Genomic DNA, 20,819 nt, shown 5'->3' with positions numbered 1-20,819 from the left:
GTTCATGTCTGCTGTCAGAACTCTCGGCTTTTCTTGGTAATAATAGAGCAGCTGCAGCAGAGTTGAAGGAAACTCTTAGGACCTAGAAGCTTCGTGTTGGCTGGGAGATTTAACTTCCACCCGCCATCCATCTCACCTTACCCCAAGCAAAAAACCTGTCCAGCACCCGTGGCAGGCAGTGTCCCCTGACTTTAATCAGAGCTGCTAGTGACAAGCGTGTCTGAATTAGAAATGGCAGCGGTGGCGGGAGGTGTAAACTGGACAGCCTTCGCTTGGTGGGGTCCTTGTGGACAGGGGAGACCCTGAAGAGGCAGGAAGCCAGAAAGGCGATGCCAGCAATAAGAAAAAAATGAGTGAGTTCTCTAATCCTCATCCTCCAGCCCCAGGCCATACGTGACATCCCCGCGAAGGTCTCCACATTCCCACCTCCACACTCGGTGCTCCCTGCTTCCCTCTGGGGTGCGTTCTTTCTCCAAGTCCCTGCACCCAGCACCCTCCTGCCTTTGCAAAACAATTCTCCCAAAGAGGTGCAGGTCGGCCATGCTAAGGGAATGGAGACCCCTAAGCTGAGGCACCATCAGAGACCCCCTCACGTGTGCTCAGTCGCTCAGTCTTTGTCCTGCTCTGTGACCCCGTGGACTGTAGCCCACCAGGCCCCTCTGTCCACGGAATTGTCCAGGCAAGAATACTGGAGTGGGTTGCCATTTCCTCCTTTAGGGGATCTTCCTGACTCAGGGATCGAACCCATGTCTCCTGCATTGCACGCAGATTCTTTTTTTTTAAATTGGAGGCTAATTACTCTACAATATTGTAGTGGTTTTGCCATATACCAACATGAATCAGCCATGGGTGTACATGTGTTCCCCATCCTGAACCCCCCTCCCACCTCCCTCCCCATCCCACCCCTCAGGGTAATCTCAGTGCACCGGCCCTGAGCACCCTGTCTCATGCATCGAACCTGGACTGGCGATCTGTTTCACATATTATAATATACATGCTACAATGCCACTCTCTCAAATCATCCCACCCTCGCTTTCTCCCACAGAGTCCAAAAGTCTGTTCTTTACATCTGTGTCTCTTTTGCTGTTTCATGTATAGAGTCATCGTTACCATCTTTCTAAATTCCATATATGTGCTTTAATATACTGTCTTGGTATTTTTCTTTCTGACTTCCTTCACTCTGTATAATAGGCTCCAGTTTCATCCACCTCATTAGAACTGATTCAAATGCATTCTTTTTAATAGCTGAGTAATATTCCATGGTGTATATGTACCACAGCTTTCTTATCCATTTGTCTGCTGATGGACATCTAGGTTGCTTCCATGTCCCGGCTATTATAAAGAGTGTGCAGGCAGATTCTTTACCCACTGAGCCACCTGGGACGCCCATCAGACACCTTCAGGACGAGGTTATATAACTCTGCACCTTTCCTGTGCATCTGCGGAGTTTCTAGGCTGCCTGTGTGGCCTGGAGTGAGTGCAGGGGCTGCTCTCCCCACCTGTCACCCCTGCAGGTGCATGGGAGGGGTGTGAAGATGAGTCCAGGTGAGGGAGGCAGCGAGCCTCCAGCATCGTGTTCTGTGTCCCGCAGGCACGGACATCAACGGGGCCCTGCTGAGGGGCATCCAGCTGCTCAACGACTACGTGGCCCACAACGACATCGAGGACCGCAGCGTGTCCCTCGTGGTCTTCCTGACGGACGGGAAGCCCACCGTCGGGGAGACCCACACCCTCAAGATCCTCAACAACACCCGGGAGGCCGCCCGGGGCCGGGTCTGCATCTTCACCGTGGGCATCGGGGCCGACGTGGACTTCAAGCTGCTGGAGAAGCTGTCCCTGGAGAACTGCGGGCTCACACGGCGAGTCCACGAAGACCACGACGCCCGCGCCCAGCTCATAGGGTCTGTGGTCTGCCTGTGTCCTCAGGGCAAGGGGAGGGCAGGGGGTGCTCAGCGGGAGACCTGGACGTGAGGCTGGACCCCAAGTCTGCCTGTGTCCTTGGGGTGGGGAAGGCAGGCTCAGCAGGAGGCCTGGACGTGAGGCTGGACCCCGAATCTGATCTATGCATCTTAAAATCAGGCTGATCTGGGTTCACATTCTGGCCCTGCCTCATGACTTCAGGCCTTAAGACCCTCTGTGCCTCAGCCTTCTCTCCTGTGACAGGAGGATTCTGGCTGGATGATAGAATTTAATGAGAAAAACCACGTGATGTATTGGCAGGACTGTTAGGGATTCTTGATATTATATTCTGTGAAGACTCGTTAAGATGGATTAGGCTAGGTAAGAAGGAGTATGCATATTCACGGAATATGCAGCAGTGTCTATACCCGTCTGAAGGTCAGTGTCTTCCAGCATCTAAATACTGAAGGTGGATTACCCTCATTCACACTGTGTTACTCCAGAAGCAAAACTGAGACCAGTGGGTGGAACTTGCAGGAAGGAGAATCGTGATTTACTGCCAGAAGCTCCCTGGTCCTCCTCAGAGCAGTGGACAAGAGAGGAGGGAGCTTGTGGGGTAGTGAGTTCCCCATCACCAGTGGTATTCAAGCCTCTGCTGCATGGCCTCCTGTCTGAGATGTTCTGGGTGGAATGTTGGACTTGGCTGCTTCTAAGATCAGAACTGCCTCCCCAACAGCCCATGGTTTCCTCTAAGCCCTGTCCTGCTTGCCGCCCAGGCAGGCCCTGATTCTCCCCCTGCATTCCTCCTCTCCAGGTTCTATGATGAGATCAGGACCCCGCTCCTCTCCGACATCCGCGTGGATTATCCTCCCAGCTTGGTGGAGCATGCCACCAGGACCCTGTTCCCCAACTACTTCAATGGCTCGGAGATCGTAATCGCAGGGAAGCTGGTGGACAGGGCAATGGATCAGCTGCACGTGGAGGTCACGGCCAGCAACAGTAAGAAGTTTGTGGTGCTCAAGAAGGACGTGCCCGTGGAGCCCCGGAAGGTGGGGATCGACGTCTCACAGAGCCCCAGGCCCCGGGGACATGGCCAGGAGGAGCCCAACCACCTGGAACGTCTCTGGAGCTACCTGACCCTGAAGGAACTGCTGAGTGCCTGGCTGCAGAGCATCGAGGAGCCGGAAAGGGAGAGGCTGAGGCAGGAGGCCCAGGCTCTGGCCGTGAACCACCACTTCCTCACCCCTTTCACATCCATGACACTTAAGTCAGCACCGCGGACAGAGGCCCCAGAGGCCGCCTACGGCATGTCCAGCACGTCCATGGCCACTGGACCCGAAACGGTGATGCAGAGCCTGCGGGGCACACACCTGCAGCCAGGTGAGCGCATATGGGGCTCAGTGTGGGGACCCGCATGGCACTTTCTGGCTGCTTTTTCAGGCCAAGGTCATCTCTTTTATTTTATTGTGTCGTAATTTTTACAAACAATGTTCTATTCCTGCAGCTCCTAGCCAACAGTGGGTTAGCCTGTGTTTGTGTTGTTATAAACCGTGGATCCCTATAGAGTTCAAGAAGGTAAAGTCAGTCTATCGATAAATCATAAATATTGAGTGCCTACAGGAATGAACAGACAAGTAAACAAATATTCATTTTTAAGTGCCTTTCTATATATTTTTTAAAGATTTATTTATTTTATTTTTTGGGCTGTGGTGGGTCTTCCCACCACAACTTCTTCTGGGTTTTCCCAGAAAACCCATTGCTGCACGTGGGTTTTCTCTAGTTGGGGAGAGTGGGGGCTCCTCTCTAGTTGCAGCGTGCAGGCTTGCTTGCAGTGGTTTCTCTCGTGGAGCACAGGCTCCAGGGCACACAGCCTTCAGTACTTGCCACACGTGGGCTCAGTAGTCGTGGCTCCTTGGCTCTGGAGCACAGGCTCAGTAGTTTGGCACACGAACTTAGTTGCTCCACGGCCTGTGGGATCCTTCCCAATCAGGTCTCAAAGTGGTTTCCCCTGCATTTCAAGTCTAATTTTTATCCAGGGGGCCACCAGGGAAGCCCACCTTTCTAAATTTTTAAATACTTCAGTTATGTCATTTGATGCATATGCTTGATTTTATATAGATAAAAATAAAAGTTATATGATAAAATTTTATAGGTAAAATAAAATGAAATTTTACTGTATATTGTATTTTATTGTTTAGTCACTCAGTTGTACCCAGCTCTTTGAGCCCATAAGACTGCCAGGCTTCCCTGTCCTTCACTATCTCCCAGAGTTTGCTCAAACTCATGTTCATTGAGCCGATGATGCCAGCCAACCATCTCATCCTCTGCCACCCCTTCTCCTCCTGCCCTCAATCTTTCCCAGCATCAGGGTCTTTTCCAATGAGTCAGCTCTTCTTATCAGGTGGCCAAAGTATTGGAGCTTCAGCATCAGTCCTTCCAATGAATGTTCAGGGTTGATTTCCTTTAGGATTGACTGGTTTGATCTCTTTGCTGTCCAGGGAACTCTCAAGAGTCTTCTCCAACACCACAGTTTGAAAGCATCAGTTCTTTGGCACTCAGCCTTCTTCATGGTCCAACTCTCTCACCTGTACATGACTACTGGAAAAACAATAGCTTTGACTATACAGACCTTTTTCAACAAAGTGATGTCTGCTTTTTAATACGCTGTCTAGGTCTGTTATAGCCCATGTTTTATATATTTTATGAATTTTACTCCTCATGTTTTTATTAAAATTGTATTTTTAAAATTTTAATGATTTTGTTTACAATGAAATAAATGAAATTTTATTTTATTATAGATATTATTTAAATTATATAGGAGACATTAAGTTCTTCTATATAAGAGAATCCAGAGTTGAAACAGAAATTTTTTATTATCTGTCCCAGTGCTATTTTTCAGGGGGAATTAGTAGAAACAAGAATGAGAGGGACTTCCCTGGTGCTCCAGTGATTAAAAATCCACTTTCCAATGCGAAGAGCACAGGTTCAATCCCTGGTCAGAAAACTAAGATTTCCACATGCCTCGAGGTGCAGCCAAAAAAAAAAAGGGAAAACGGCAGGAAAAGTAATTCAACCAAAGCAAAGGGTTATATTCTCAGTAATATCTGCTTGTGGAAAACAGCACTTTTTTCATATGTGACGTTTTTATTAGCTTCCTGCCAGGTTCACGTGTCCTGAGGTGAGGGAACTGACGTGAACCCAGGTCTTGCGTGATCCTCAGATTCTAAACTCGGAGAATCACCTGGGCGTGGTGGAGAGAGCACAACCTTAGGATCCAGCTTTCAGCTCGTGGCTCCTCCTCGCCAGCTGTGGCCTGGGGCAGGCTTCTGAACCTCTTTGAGCTTCTGTTCTCTCACCTGTAAAATGTAGATAGTGGTGTCTTTCCTGAAGGGCTGTTGCAAGGATTAATGTGCAGCATCTTAAGTACAGAATGAGTGTTCTACACATGTTAGGTACCCTCTCCCATGAGGAGTGCAGAACTAGAAATTTATCAAAAAGTGCAGAGCCTGATGTAGAGGTGAAAAATGCTACATCGCATTTTTAGAAAGAGTGGAGCTTGTCTTGGCGAACCTAGGACAATATTCGTTCTGGTGAAAAGGATGAAGAATAAGTAAGTCGCATGGTGCTGTGAGTTCACGCCTCAAGATCTGTGCCACGTTCAGGGAAAATGGTTTTGAGTAATATCTTGATTTGATGTTAGTAACTCAAATTTCTGCAGCTTCAGGAGATAGCAAACTCATAAACGACACAGGACTCAGAGAGCCAAGAACACAGATGGGGAATAACCAACTGATTGAGCAAAAGGCTCGTTAGATGTAAAATTTTCCTGAAGCATCAGTTAGTACTCAGGACAATTTCCTCCTTTTGTTTAAAGCTCCGGTGATTTTTTAATTTTAAGATTTTTTGAGTGTCTGTGATAGTTTAAGGCTCCCAAAACAGGCATCCAGACTGAGATGTCACTTCTCCCGTGTGGTTGACCTGATTCTGTCCATGTCCTGCTTGTGAGGGACCAGTTAGAGAAGGGGGCACTTAAAAGCATTCAGATACTATGATCTTCATTTTCTGGGTGCAAAGATCAATGAAACACAAGCATCAGAGGAGCATAATCTTGTTAATACAGACAGCTTGAAACAAGATATTAATTTTATTTTATTGACAGAAAGTAATTTACTTTGGGGTTATTTTTTAATATTTATTTTTGCTGCTGCTTTGCGAATTGTGTTTACACTCACGACTCTAAACCTGGATTGCCATGATATCTTTTTCTTTTACATTTTTGTAGCCTTTTGGTTGTTGTAAAGTGCTATTTTATTAAAAAAATGTTAAATAAAATTTACCATCATAACCGTTTTTCCATTCTTTTTTTAAAATTGAGTGTAGTTGATTTACAATGTGGTGTTGCTTTCTGCTGAACAGCAAAGTGATTCGGTTACACATAGTTCAGCCCAGTTCAGTTCAGTCGCACATGTACATTCTTTATTTTTAGTCTTTTCCGTGATGGTTTATCATAGGATATTGAATGTAGTTCTCTGTGCTATTCGGTAGGGCCTTGTTGTTTTTCCATTTTATTTGTAAAAGCTTACATCTGCTGACCCCAACCTCCCACTATCCCTCCCCTGACCCCCTCCCTCTTGGCAACCCCCATTCTGGCCTCTACATTGTAACCATTTTTAAGTGTACAGCTCAGTAGTGTGGAGTATATTCACATCATTGTGAGACAGATCTCCAGAACTTTTTCATCTTGCAAATCTAAAACGCTGTCCCCATTAAACAATTCTACTTTCCCCTTCCCCCATAACTATAGAATATTTTCTGCATTTTCTCCTATCATATGCACAGAAATCACAGGCAAGAAGAATATTATTTAATTTATAAAGAAATAAAATAGTTTCCCCTCCTTATGTTACACCCTCACTCTGTGTTAGGAGGCCAAGCTCCTCCTGTAAAACCAATGTTTTTAAATGGTCACAAAGGTATCTGAAAGCTGTATTTGACTCATCTCAACTCTCTATACCTCTCACTTCCTCCTCTTTAATAAATAACAATGGTGGGTCTCTTCTTTCTCCTCTCTAGGACCTGCTGTCAAGAAACCATACAACCCAAGGATTAAAATCTCCAAAACATCAGGTAAAGGAAAGAATATGCTTGTGTGTGATTGACAGTTGAGATATTTAGGACTAAGATGACCAGGAATTCCCTGAAGCCAGTTAGATCAGCTCGTAGAACAAGATGTGAGGACCTATATTTATTTAGCTCAAGTCTGCAGCCTGGGGGCAGTTCTCAAAACCCCGATAGTCATTACACCATCACCTAAACTCCACAGATAACACAGTCCTTAGGACCCTAGCAGGAGCCCTGGTAGAAGGATGGATTGAACAGAGGCACACGTTCATTATGACTGAGTTGAAAAGACATTTGTTTTTAGAGATCTGAAGTATGCTCGCTTCCAGCTTCTGGTGTTACAGTTATCTGCCACAGTGCACACTTTTTAAACATTATTATTCTATTATTTTCATAATCCTTGGCTTTAGAAGGGAAGAGCCGATAACGATACCATAAAATTTCCCTTGGCCAGCTTTCTGGGATTATAATAAAAATCTGGATGGAATAATGACCCACTGGCTGGGTTTTATTCTTCAAATGAACACATCTGCCTTTGTAAGCCTTCCTTATTGCCTTGCTGCTGATGTACTGGGCATGCAGGTTCGCAGAGCCAGGGAGTCTGGAGATTAGCTCTGGGTACAGGAAACACATCGTCCCCAGTGGGTAGGGTGTCATTCCTTTGAGCACACACGCATTATGGAATGCAAGAAAACTTTCCTCTTGGATACTGAGCAGAGTAATGACTTCCAGACCTCTCCTCTCTTCTTTTGGAGCAAGCAACATCTTCCCTTGTAAAGGAATTTGGAAGATTTGAGTACAAATGATGTGGTGTGAGCACAAGACGCTCTCAGAGAACTGTCACATAATTATATGCGTGCCCACAGAGCACCAAAAATATGCACTTTTATCTCCAGTGGTTGTCATTTTCTCATCTACAAAAGACCAGTACCTTGTATGTCTTTATTACATTGTCCTTCACTGGATGCTTGAGGCAGTTTACAGTGAGATCAACCAGATTCTTCCAGAGGCCCCTCTGAGTCAGGCTAGGGACAGAAGGGGTTTCTCAGCATCTCCTCCAAGACCCTTAACTGGCTCATAGCTTGAAAACACTGAACTCCTGGTCCACCACCCCTCACCATATATGAATGGTGGAATATATACGTATACAGGAAACTCAGTCCTGTACATGCATATGCGTGTACACATGAAGTAGAGGGGAATTCTGAAACATGTTGTGTTTGGTGTAGAGAGAGAAACGAACCCTCCAATCTTGTGGGAAAAGAGAACTGATGTAGACTCTCGGGAAATATTTTGTACAGTGAGAGGCAAGACCGTCCATCTTTAGCAGAGGTGAAAATGAGGGGAACAGGCGAGGAGCAGGGGCCAGCCAAGCTTTGTGGTCTTATCTGCGGACAGAATTTTGAAAGCAGTAAAGTCAGTGGGACCCAGAGGAGGAGTTGCCGTGGTCACTGCTGACTGGCCTCCTGCTGACTGTGTCCTTCACTTGTCACCAGCTCTAAACTGGGCTCAGTCATTGCCACTCACGCGAGGGCTGTGTCTGACTGGCGCTGGGAACGTCTCTAGGGCCGTGGCTCTCCAGAGACAGGACAGGAAGTTCTCATCCACATCACTTAACTAGGCTGGCCCAAGCGTGACAGAAGGGTTAGGAGCAGCCGCAGAGGGAATTGAAGAACGTGGACTCAGTCGTCGTGGGCGTGTAGGGCGAGGCCCCCTCACCCCTGCAGCTGACTGCAGTGTCCTCACAGGAGCACTGGATTTGAGTTTAGGGGCCCTGCATTCAAATACTGACTTTCCACAAGCTACCTGTGTGACCGCTGCATCGCTGCATCTCCCAGGCATCTTCCTCGTGTTGACACGGAGGACCTGCCGTTGACAGGATTAAGTCAACAACGCAAGAGAAAATACGAAAAGAGTGCTTACACAGGGAAGGTGCCCAATAAATGTCTCTTCTTTCTTTTTCTCTCCTGTTCTTGCCCTGGCCTGGCAGCGGATGGAGACCCCCACTTTGTCGTGGATTTCCCCTTGAGCAACCTCACCGTCTGTTTCAACATCGATGGAGAACCCGGGCACATCCTGAGGCTGGTCTCTGATCACGCGGACTCTGGTGAGTTCTGCCTAGAAAGTAGAAGATCTTGCGTTTGTGGACTAGAAATACATAAATCCTAATCTTTGCATTTTACCCCACTCTTCATGGTGTCATGGCATCTGGTCCCATCACTTCATGGCAAATAGATGGGGAGACAGTGGAAACAGTGACAAACTTTGTTTGGGGGCTCCCAAATCACTGCAGATGGTGACTGCAGCCATGAAATTAAAAGACGCTTGCTCCTTGGAAGAAAAGCTACGACCAACCTAGACAGTATATTAAAAAGCAGAGACGTTATTTTGCCAACAAAAGTCTGTCTAGTCAAAGCTATGGTTTTTCCAGTAGTCACATATGGATGCGAGAGTTGGACTATAAAGAAAGCTGAGTGCCGAAGAATTGATGCTTTTGAACTGTGGTGTTGGAGAAGACTCTTGAGAGTCCCTGGGACTGCAAGGAGATCCAACCAGTCCATTCTGAAGGAAATCAGTCTTGAATCTTCATTGGAAGGACTGATGCTGAAGCTGAAACTCCAATACTTTGGCCACCTGATGGGAAAAATTGACTCATTTGAAAAGACCCTGATGCTGGGAAAGACTGAGGGCAGAAGGAGAAGGGGACGACAGAGGATGAGATGGCTGGATGGCATCACCGACTCAATGAACATGAATTTGAGTAAACTCTGGGAGTTGGTGATGGACAGGGAGGCCTGGCATGCTGCAGTCCATGGAGTCGCAAAGAGTCAGACACGACTGAGTGACTGAACTGAACCGAATCTTTGTATTTTACCCCACTGCTCATGGTGTCCTGGGGTCTTCAGATCAGGAGTAGTGGAAACTAGTGGATCAGAAATACTGTGTCAGGGCCACATGAGAGTTTTTGGAACAAAAGCAGACAAACATGTCAACCCCCTTTTATCTTCTATTTTTTAACTTTTTTTTCACTTTTAAATTTTTATCAGAGTATAGTTGATTTACAGTGCTGTTTTAGTTTCAAGTGTACAGCAATGTGAATCAGTTCTACATATACATATATCCACTCTTTTTCTTTTTTAGATGCTTTTCCCATATGTTGTTGTTCAGTCACTAAGTCGTGCCTGACTCCTTGCGACCCCATAGAGTGCAGCACGCCAGGCTTCCCTGTCCTTCATTATCTCCCGGAGCTTGCTCAAACTCATATTCACTGAGTTGGTAACGCCATCCAACCATCTCAACCTCTGTCATCCCCTTCTCCTCCTGCCCTCAATCTTTCCCAGCATCAGGGCCTTTTCCAATGAGTCGGCTCTTCCCATCAGGTGGCCAAAGTATCAGAGCTTCAGCTTTAGCAGCAGTCCTTCCGATGAATATTCAGGGTTGATTTGCTTTCTGATTGACTGGTTGGATCTCCTTGCCATCCAAGGGACTCTCAAGAGTCTTCTCCAGCACCACAGTTCAAAAGCATCAATTCTTCGGTGCCTAGCCTACTTTGGGCTTCTTTTTCCCGTATAGGTCATTACAGATTATTGAGCAGAGTTCCCTGTCCCTGTGCTCTACAATAGGTCCTTGTTGATTATCTGTTTTATATATAGTAGTGTGTATATTTTACATCAGCTTCTTCTACCCAGGACATTGGTCAAAAATCACTTACACCTTCATGCATGCATTGATTCATTCACTACGCACTGAGTGGTCCCTGCATGACAGCGGAAGTTCTTGGTTCTAGAAACACAGGAGAAGAAGGAAATTCTAATGAGATCCCTTCATGTGGCAGTGGGGGCAGTTTGTCTAACCGCTGCTCTCTTCCCCTCCGCCTTTGAGGTGTGACGGTGAACGGAGAGTTGATTGGGGCCCCTGCTCCTCCAAACGGCCACAAGAAACAGCGCACGTACTTCCATACCATCACCATTCTCGTCAACAAGCCGGAGAGATATTACCTGGAGATCACACCCAGCAGGGTCATCATGGATGGTGGGGACAGGCTGGTCCTCCCCTGCAACCAGAGCGCGGTCGCGGGGCGCCGGGGGCTGGAGGTGTCCGTGTCCGCCAATGCCAGTGTCACCGTGAGCGTCCACGGCACCGTGGCCTTTGTCGTCCTCCTCCACCTCTACAAAAAGCCAGCCCCTTACCAGCGCAACCACCTGGGCTTCTACGTCGCCAATGGCCAAGGCCTCTCCGGCAACTGCCACGGCCTGTTAGGTGGGTGGCTGATCCCCATGCCCGTCACAGCACAGAGCTCAAGTTTCCCCAGGTGAACCTGATGCTGTCCCTGCCTTGACTTGGCTGAGAAATTCCACAGAAATGTGGTCTCCTTTTTAAATTTATATTTTGGCTGTGCTGGGTCTTTGGGCTTTTCTCTAGTTGTGGCAAGCGGATGCTGCTCTCCAGTTGCGGCGTTGCTCAGGCTTCTCGCTGTGGTGACTTCCCTCGCTGTGGAGCACGGGCCCTGGGCACGTGGGCTTCGGTAGTTGTCGCACGTGGACTTGGTTGCACCGAGGCGTGTGGGATCTTCCCAGACCACGGATCAAACCCGTGTCGCCTGCGTTGGCAGGAGGATTTTTAACCGCTGGAGCACTAGGGAAGTCCAGGAATGTGGTCTTTATGTAGCTTATGAAAAGTCTATTTCTTTCTCTCTCTTTTTTTTTTCTCTTTTTAACAACTTTTTTGTGACTTGCCTGGTGGCTCAGACAGTAAAGGATCTGCCTGCAATGCAGGAGACCCAGGTTCAGTCCCTGGATCGGGAAGATCCCCTGGAGAAGGCAGTGGCTTCCCACTCCAGTAGTCTCACCTGGAGAATTCCATGGACAGAGTTGCCGCAAATGGCAAAATTTCGTTCTTTTTCATGGCTGAGTAGTATTCCATTGTATATACACCCCATTCTATTATATATACATCTTCTTTATCCATTCATCAGGTGATGGACACTCAGGTTGCTTCTCTATCTTGGCAGTTGTAAATAGTACTGCTGTGAACTTTGGGGTGCACATATCTCTTCAAATTAGTGGGAAAAGTGCATTTCTTCCTTCATGACTACTTTCTAGAGTAGGAATGAACTTTACTAATTTTCTCGCACCTTCAGGGAAAGGGCGCAAAGAAGTGGGGCATCCTTCTCTTCATCCTTCTCTGGTTCTTTACTCTCAGGGAGACCATGCAAACACAGGGCAGCCCACGGCCCAGCACCTGGTGGGCCCGCTCTGCCTGGCTTCCCTCCACATGCCATTTCATGTGGGCCCTTTGTCCACAAGTAAGGAGGGAGCCGCTGCCAGGGCTAGGTTTAGAAAGCAGGATTTCCTGGCGCTCAAGCTGGATGTCTCAGCGCAGCCTGCCTGCCAAGTGTGAGCTCCTCTTGTGGACGCAGAGCTCGGGTCCCTCAGCCTTTGTGATGTCCTAGCTTAACCTGGAGAATTCTGACACTGCTTCCCACACCCACTAAGTGCACGCACGGACGAGGTCCCCAGGTGGGAGGAGGGCGGGGAAGACTGGACCCTCCTTCTCTATTTGTTCACCCCCATCTCGTCCTCCTGCCTCAGTAGGAGACTGGGTATCTGTGTTTTTATTTTATAATTTTTAAATGTTTATTTTTGGCTGTGTTAGGTCTTCGTTGCTGCTTGGGCTTTTCTCTAGTTGCAGTGAGCAGGGGCTACTCACTAGTTGCAGTGCTCAGGCTTCTGATTGCAATGGTTTCCCTTGTGGCCGAGCACAGGCTGTAGGGAGAGTGGGCTACAGGAGTTGCCGCTCCCGGGCTTTAGAGCACAGGCTCGATAGTTGTGGAGCACAGGCTTACTTGGTCTGAGGTATGCAGGATCTTCCTGGATCCGGGATTAAACCAATGTCTCCTGCATCGGCAGGCGGATTCTTTACCACTGAGCCACCAGGGAAGCCCCTGGTTTTGTTTATTTAAATATTTATTTAGCTGCACCAGGTCTTAATGGCAGCATTTGGGATCTAGTTCCCTGACCAGGGATCGAACCCAGGCTTCCTGCATTGGGAGCGCGGAGTCTTAGCTGCTGGACCACCAGGGATGCCCCCCGCCCCCCGGGGAATCTCTGTTTGCAGGCGGGGCATCTTTCCTGTGTTGGCTCCCAGAAGTGGAGGCTGAGATGAACATAGCCTCAGGTCTCTCCTCCCTACACCCCTCTGGACCCTGGTGCAGGTGCCTCTGGGGGGGTCCAGCCCAGGATCGCAGGCATCACCTTGACAATGATGTCATAATCTCCTTCCTCTGGGTCACACCTGGGCATATGTCGGTCACCAGCCCCCAAATTGAATTTGCATTGCTTGCGCTTGACCTAGACCTGATGTCTTTTGTGCCCTCTCAGGTCAATTCCTGAACCAGGAGGCCAGACTCATAGGGCTCAGCAAGAGCCCTGCCCATCCTCCGGTTCCCGAGGCAGGAGAGAGGTCTGAGGCCGTCCTTGAGGTGAAAGGTCGCCAGGTCCCGGTGGTCTGGAAGCAGAGGAGGATCTACAACGGGGAGGAGCAGGTGGACTGCTGGTTTGCCCGGAACAACGCTGCCGGCCTGATCGACGGGGAGTACAAGGGCTACCTGGCGGCCCATCCTTTCGACTCGGAGACCGCCTTCGGCCCGGGCCTCTCCCGGGGACTCTGACAGCAGCAGCCGTGACACAGGAGTGCATGGCAGGGGACCCCGTGGTCTGGTTCTTGGGTGGTAGCCAGCACCCTGACCTCAGCCCTAGTGGCAGGGAGGTCTGCCGTCTGCTTGAAACGAGAGTGGGGTCAGGACCTTGAAGGGAGGATGGGATTTTCCCCCTCTCCTCCCTCTCCCTCATCTCCAGTAGTGAAAGATGGTGGCACCAAGGGACCAGTCACAGCTAAAAGCAAGTCTCTATCTTGTCCCAGCTGGCTTGTCCATCTCACCGCTGACCCTAAGGTGACTGATGAAGGAAGGTCTGGTCTGTTTTCTCTGTGGAAATGGCCAAGTTCGGGCACTCTTCTCTGCGCCTCATACTAATGCTTAGGGATCTCTCCTCCTAGCCTGGCTGCGTCCACCAGACATGTGGCCAACCTCTGCCTCAGGGGAGCCTTTCCCTGGCCTCACCACCCCCTGGTATTGCACACAGCACACAGACTGGATCATTGTAAACCACTTGACCTGGCTTTAGCAGAGGATTTTATTCTGCCGTGATGTCTTGCCCTTGAAAATTTGTTTTCATTTAAAAAAAAAAATCGATTCAAAATAGAAACGCTGCATTCCAGATACCAACATTCTTCTAACAGGCTCTGTAAACCCCTTATCTTTTGCTGGTGAGATTCTATTTATTCCGGAAAGCTGATAATACACAGCGCGGCCCACGTGGGAGTGTTTCACTGGCCCGTCTCGGAGCTGGAGTGCCGGCCAGCTGCATGATGAATCTTCCACTTGGCTCTTCCAGCCTGGTCCTGCTTTCAGCCTGGTTCGCTCGAGGTCCCCAGGAGGAGATGAGGCAGGCTCCGGCAGAACTGGGAGGGGGAGGGATTGGATCAGCACAGAGCCGACCTACAGGGATCAAACTCTCAGCAGGAAGCATGGACGATGGACTTACAGATCTAAGGGGCCCACATCCCAGACACAGAGGCTGGAAGTCAGTATGAGCGAGGGGCTGGCGACAGATCTGATTCTGTCAGGACAGGTTACAGTCAGGGGTCGGGGGTGATCTCAGAAGTCAGTGACATCACCCTCCTCACGGGAGCTGTGAAGCCTGCTGCGTCATCAAGGGGCTGGGAGGTGGGTAGTGGTCTCGGGATCTCTTTTCTTGCCCCCAGCTTGTGCTCTGCTTGGTCTTCTCTGGACCACAGAGGTCATCCTGTAAGTCTGACCCTCACAGCAGTTGGAGCGCACATGGACACAGAGGGCCTGCCAGCCAACAGCGAGGGAGGAAAGACTTGGGTCAGAGAAATGGAATATTTTAATGGCAGACTGAATAGAATAAAGGCTTTTGTGCTGGTTTCATGGAGGTCCCGTCCAGGAGGGAGTGACTCTAGAACTTCCGTGCCATGTGGAAGCCGGAAGCACTTGGAGAGAAATCAGAGTTAAGAAAATTGTTCATCATCTTGGCCCTCCCGTGGGAAACATGTGAGCAGCAAATCGACCTGCCCGTGTTTCTGTGGACCAGGCGACTGCAGGAGGTGAAGGCAGTGCCGGGCTGAGCCGGGGGCTGGGGGCTGGGGGCGGTGGTCGGTTGTGTCTCAGAGTCTCCGTGCCTCTCCACTCTGGGAACCCACCAGACCAGAGCAGGCAGCTGTTATTTTTGACTCAACTCAGCTGCCTATTGTCGTGCCCGCAGTGTGAGCGCACCAGTCCAGGCCGCCGACAGCTGATTCCATATTTCAGAAGGAGAGGAGGAGCAGGAGGCAGGCCGGCAGGGGCCTGGGCAGGCTCTGCAGGGTCCTTCCTGTTCTGTAGACCTCAGCCCCAGCTGGGCAGACGACCCTGCGGCCCCGGGGTTGTGTTCCAGGCTCTGTGTTCCAGGCGTGGCCTCAGCTGCAGACAAGACGAGAAGCTATTCCTACAGGACTAGCTACTACAATGAGACGCCCCTCCCTTACTCTCCTATTCAGGGGGAAAAAAAAATCCATTTTGCAAAAGTATTAGGTTAAACTTTCATTTTAACATTTTTACTTTAGACACATCCCACTTTTCTTTCTTCTCTTCCATTGTATATCCTTTTTTTTTTTTTTTTTGCAAAAAGTATGTACCAGGACATTTTCTGTTTCAGCCAGAGACTATGAGATTTGTGGGCCCCAAACTCCACACCAAAGTCATACTTCAGGTTTTTTTTTCTTTTAAACTTGATCGAAAAAATGTCATATTTTCTGTTGGTCAGGTGTGTCGTGAAGAGCAAGATCTTTTCAAATAAACTTAAGCCCCCTATGTACAAACGAGTTCCATCCTGAGAGGGCATTTGTAAGTCCAGTTTGTTCATCAGTCCAGGTGAGTCCAACAAAGTTAGCCCAGGTACCCAACCTACATAGTTGGCTGTATAGGACTGTACTGTAATAGATTTATAATGCTTTTCATGCAAATAATACATAAAAAACAAACACAAAAAATAAAGCAACTATACTCCAATAAAATTAATTTTAAAACTAATTTTTAAAGAAATGAGACATTTTTCATCTTACAGAATAGTACCTTGAAAAGCACAGTAGTACAGCTGGCATACAGAAGCACGTGTGAATCTTTGAAGGCGCACAAGCTCACAACTTGAAGGTCTGTATGTAGAGGACTTACTGTAAATGCAGTGGCAAGGAGGGATTCTGTTCTGGGGGGGACATGGAGGCAGGTGGGCGGTTTCCCCCACATCATACGAGACCTAGAGCAGGACCAGGCTGAGTCTCCAGAATGCATTCATTAGCTTTGACACAATGTTGTCGTCTGGACAGTCATTTATTGTCCTTGAGCATGTAAAAATAAGTTGGGATCAGGGATACTCAATGAGCAGTTCAATGAGCTTGAGAAGTCTGTTGTGATAATGAGGGTTTAAACCTCAAGTTACGACATCACTAATGTCAATGAGTCCTCACTGTTGCTAGGTTGGGCTCTCTAGAAAGTATCCACCCCTGGGTTCCTAATCCCCACCCTCATCTGAAAAAGAGAGGCATCTCCATGTGTTGTCTTTAAGGGTCTCCAGTACTGTTGCCCAGAAAATCCCATGGATGGAGGAGCCTGGTAGGCTGCAGTCCATGGGGTCGCTAAGAGTCGGACACGACTGAGGGACTTCACTTTCACTTTCCACTTTCATGCATTGGAGAAGGAAATGGCAACCCACTCCAGTGTTCTTGCCTGGAGAATCTCATGGATGGAGAAGCCTGGTAGGCTGCAGTCCGTGGGGTCACACAGAGTCGGACATGACTGAAGCGACTTAGTAGTAGTAGATGTAGTTTCACATTCCCTGAATAAAACGGGCTGAAGTTCTGTACTCATTAGATGCTTTATCTTCTGTTTGCCTTTTCTCTGGTTTACTAGTTTAGGATCCAGGGCATATGTGTCAGGAGGACAACCCTTCCTGAACCTCCATCACCCTGGGGAGCGTTCAGTGCTGGTCTCTGGAATGGGAGAGATCATCTCTGTTTCTATCAGATGAAACATTAGATCCTTAGTTGAATCATGTGTCCCCGCAGGTGGCCTAGGGACAGATTTCGTTTTCTTTACGTTTGTATCTTGGCTGTGCTGAATGCTATGGGCAGAAAGTCTGTTTCCCTCCAAATTCATATGCTGAAGCCTAAATCAAACCCCAAGGTGATGGCACTAGGAGGTGGGGCGCAGGGGAAGGAAGGGGGGATGCTGGAGGGCGTGAGGACGGAGCCCTTGTGATGGGATTGGTGGCTGGTGGTTTAGTCGCTCAGTCGCGCCCGACCCTTGTGATCCCATGGACTGTAGCCCACCAGGCTCCTCTGTCCATGGGATTCTTTGGCCAAGAATACTGGAGTGGGTTGCCATTTCCTTCTCCAGGGGATCTTCCTGAGCCAGGGATCAAACCTGAGTCTCTTGCATTGAAGACAGATTTTTTACCAGAGCCACCAGGGAAGCCCTTTGTGACGGGATTAGTGAGACATGAGATGATTTTTCTGTTCTCCACCCTGTGAGCACTAGAAGGAACACCTTCTAAAATCAAGAACTGGGCTCCTATCAGACACCCAAGTCAGCTGGCACCTTGATCTTGGATTTCCCATCCTCCAAAATTGGGAGAAATAAATGTCAGTTGTCTAAGCCACATTGTCTATGGCATTCTTTCTTTTTTTTTTAAGATATATTTGTTTATTTTTGGCTGTGCATGTTCTTCATTGCTGCGAGCAGGCTTTCTCTAGTTGTGGCAAGCGGGGTCTCCCTTCACTGTGGTGTGCGGGCTTCTCACCGTGGTAGTTTCTCTTGTTGTGGAGCACAGGGTCTGGGGCATGTGGGCTTCAGTAGCTGCAGCTTGAGAGCTCTAGAGCACAGGCTCAGTAGTTGCGGTGCATGGGCTTCGTTGCTCCGAGGCATGTGGGATCTTCCCAGCTTGAGGATCGGACCCGTGTCACCTGCATTGGCAGGTGGATCTTCAACCACTAGGGAAGCCTCTATGGTGTTCTTGATAGAGCAACCTGAGCTGACTGAGACTCTGACTCATTTAAGATGCGAATTCCTTTTCTTTCCTTCAAGCTGCCCCGAATGTATACAAACAATGTTATTACTAAATCCACAGGACTCTTGGATCCATTCATGCATGATCCAACTAAAGTAAACAGCAAATAAAATAACACAGCTAAGCAAACACTTAGAATTGTGACTTTAAATATTTATTCTGTTCAGTTTGAAATAACAAGTAGGGCACGAGCTAGTTCACCTTCAAGAAGCATTTTCCTTCCACAAAAAATCTGTAAAATAATAACATCTAAAAACAAACAACACCCTGGTGTATTTGTTTTGAGGGGAAATGACTAGAGAGAATAAAACTTGTTGATTCTAACCACACTGTTTGTAAGAATTTCTGAATTCCATAGAAATATATGTAAATCGAGCAAGTGACTTGATGCTGGAAGAATCATGTGGAAACAGGGCAAACTGCTATATGAAACAGCCAATGTATATCAGCCATCTCTGACCTTTTATAAAACAGTCAAATTCATAGAGAAGTGCCTTAAGCGTCAGTCCCTTACCTTCCAGGGGTGTGGGCATCCCAACCCTTTTATCGCCTTCTTCTTGGGTCATTCGCCTGCCCAAACTGCCCATCACCTTGCTCAGTACTTCTTCCACTGGCTCAGGGCATTTGTCGATTGTGGTTCTGGCATTGCTACCTCCAGTTCCTCAGGTCCTGCCAGATCTTGCTTAGATGTTAGATTCTGAATCAGAACCAGAGCAGACCTACCGAAGGAGTGAGACATCACTGGGAGGCTGTGTTAAACAGAAAACCAGCCAACTCCTTATCTCAAGGGCATGAACTCAACCTCTCCCGGCTTTGGCTCTGGCTTCGTCTCTAATGAAGGGACTGAACAAGGTAACGTACTCACATCCCATGATCTTTATCTTCTGATGGCATGGAAATCCTGCCAAAGAACTCTGCAGAGGCCCAGCTGTGAAGGGAGGAAGGAGGTGGGGAAAACATTCCAAAGGTGGAGTGTATTCAGCTGCAAGGAAGAAGTGCATATTCAGAGGCTCCCACAGGAAATATCTTTTCTGTAATGTTAAGCAGCTGGGGACGACTTATGACTTGAAGTCATCTTCCTATTCCGTTCAGTTTCAGTTTTGACCAGTGCCCTGTAGATTCGGGGGTTACTGAGACCCCACAGTGGATGATGCTGGGTGAACCTGCAGACTCCTCTCTCCCTGCACCCTGGCTGGGTCTGTCTCCAGCCCCGCATCCTTCACTTGTGCCCCCAGGTATGGATGCACCGGGAAATCACAGAGTTCTGCCATAGGTCACTTCAACCAGCCGGTTCCTGCTGGATTTTAGCAAAACTTAATCTGTTTTCCTTGAAGCGCATCGGCCTCCATGGCGCCTGTGTTCTGCTTCAGCTTTCTAGACTTCCTCACTCCACAGCTCTCCACAGAAATTTGCCCCCTTTTATGCCAAGGAAACTGTAGTGGGCGCTCCCTCCATTATTGCTGTGTCTCATCACATCTCCATCTCCCCGTGTAACGGTCCGCCTTCTTCTGGGCTCCATTCTTCTCACTCCCTCCGCGCACTTGTCTCAGTGACTCCTTGTCTTTCTAGAATCTCTAGACTCTTACTCCCCAGAGGCTCTTCCCTCTTGGGTATCCTTCCAGAAGTCTCCTCCAGTGCTTGTCGCTGGCCGGGCTCCACGGGGCTTCCTGCTGGTCTCTTATTTCACTGTCAAGCTTGTGCTAACGGTCGATGTTTGAACCCTCTTTTATTAAGATTTTTTTTTTACAGGGATCATTTTTAAAGTCTTTATTTAATTTGTTACAATATTACTTCTGTTTTGTGTTTTGGTTTTTTGGCCACAAGGCATGTGGGATCTTAGCCCTCTGAGCAGGGATCCAACCCGCACCCCCTGCGTTGGAAGACGAGGTCTTAACCACTGGACCACCAGGAAGTCCTGAACCCTTGTTTTTTCACCTCCTAGTTGCTGAAGTCATCAAATTTAGCTTCTGTCTTCACCACATTCATTAAACCTTGTCTTACATGTCACGTTACCGCTTCTGATGTCCAGTTCCTGTGATGGGTATCTCCAGCCTCTACCACGTGACCATGTCGACCTCTTCCTCTTTTTTAAAATGTTAGATCCCATTGTTTCTCTTAGCTGATTAGAATTTCTTCCTAGTCTCCTTTGCTACTTGTCTTTCCTCCTACCAACCTGTGGATGTTCCCCAAGGTCATACTGGTCCTTTTTAATTTTTTTTTCTGTTTTTTGGCCAAGCCATGTGGCTTTCTCTGACCAGCAATCAGACCCTTTGCAGTGGCCCTGCAGTGGATGTGTGGAGCCCTAACCCCAGGACCACCAGGCAAGTCCCCATACTGGTCCTTTATAGTCCCCACTCCCTCTTCACAGTCTCACTTCTTGGTCTCAGCATCTGACTTGACGTGGACTTGAGAACACTTCCCTTCTGTTATTCTGGCATCAGCTCAAATTCAGGAGTAAAAACAAACTTTCCATGTTCAAAGTGGTTGGTGGTTTAGTCACTAAGTCGTATCTGACTCTTTTCAACATGATGGACTGTAGCCCACCAGGCTCCTCCGTCCATGGGATTTCCCAGGCAAGAATACTTGAATGGGTTGCCATTTCCTCCTCCAAGGGAG

General features: G+C 48.3%; 1 protein-coding gene across 1 annotated transcript in view; it reads left to right on the top strand.

The window, feature by feature from the left end:
• Window positions 1-19,051, top strand: part of ITIH5 (inter-alpha-trypsin inhibitor heavy chain 5) — a 91,236-nt gene extending 72,185 nt beyond the window's left edge. The window contains exons 9-14 of the mRNA XM_055543502.1: window positions 1,592-1,901; window positions 2,714-3,279; window positions 6,973-7,026; window positions 9,011-9,127; window positions 10,903-11,280; window positions 13,401-19,051. Of these exons, the coding sequence (XP_055399477.1) occupies window positions 1,592-1,901; window positions 2,714-3,279; window positions 6,973-7,026; window positions 9,011-9,127; window positions 10,903-11,280; window positions 13,401-13,690 (1,715 nt within the window). The 3' untranslated portion in view covers window positions 13,691-19,051. The remainder of the gene's footprint in view (window positions 1-1,591; window positions 1,902-2,713; window positions 3,280-6,972; window positions 7,027-9,010; window positions 9,128-10,902; window positions 11,281-13,400) is intronic.
• The last annotated feature ends 1,768 nt before the right edge of the window (window positions 19,052-20,819 follow it).

The sequence above is a fragment of the Bubalus kerabau genome, chromosome 13, assembly GCF_029407905.1.
Source record: "Bubalus kerabau isolate K-KA32 ecotype Philippines breed swamp buffalo chromosome 13, PCC_UOA_SB_1v2, whole genome shotgun sequence".
Lineage (NCBI taxonomy): Eukaryota > Metazoa > Chordata > Mammalia > Artiodactyla > Bovidae > Bubalus > Bubalus kerabau.
This window is presented reverse-complemented; position numbering and strand designations above follow the sequence as displayed.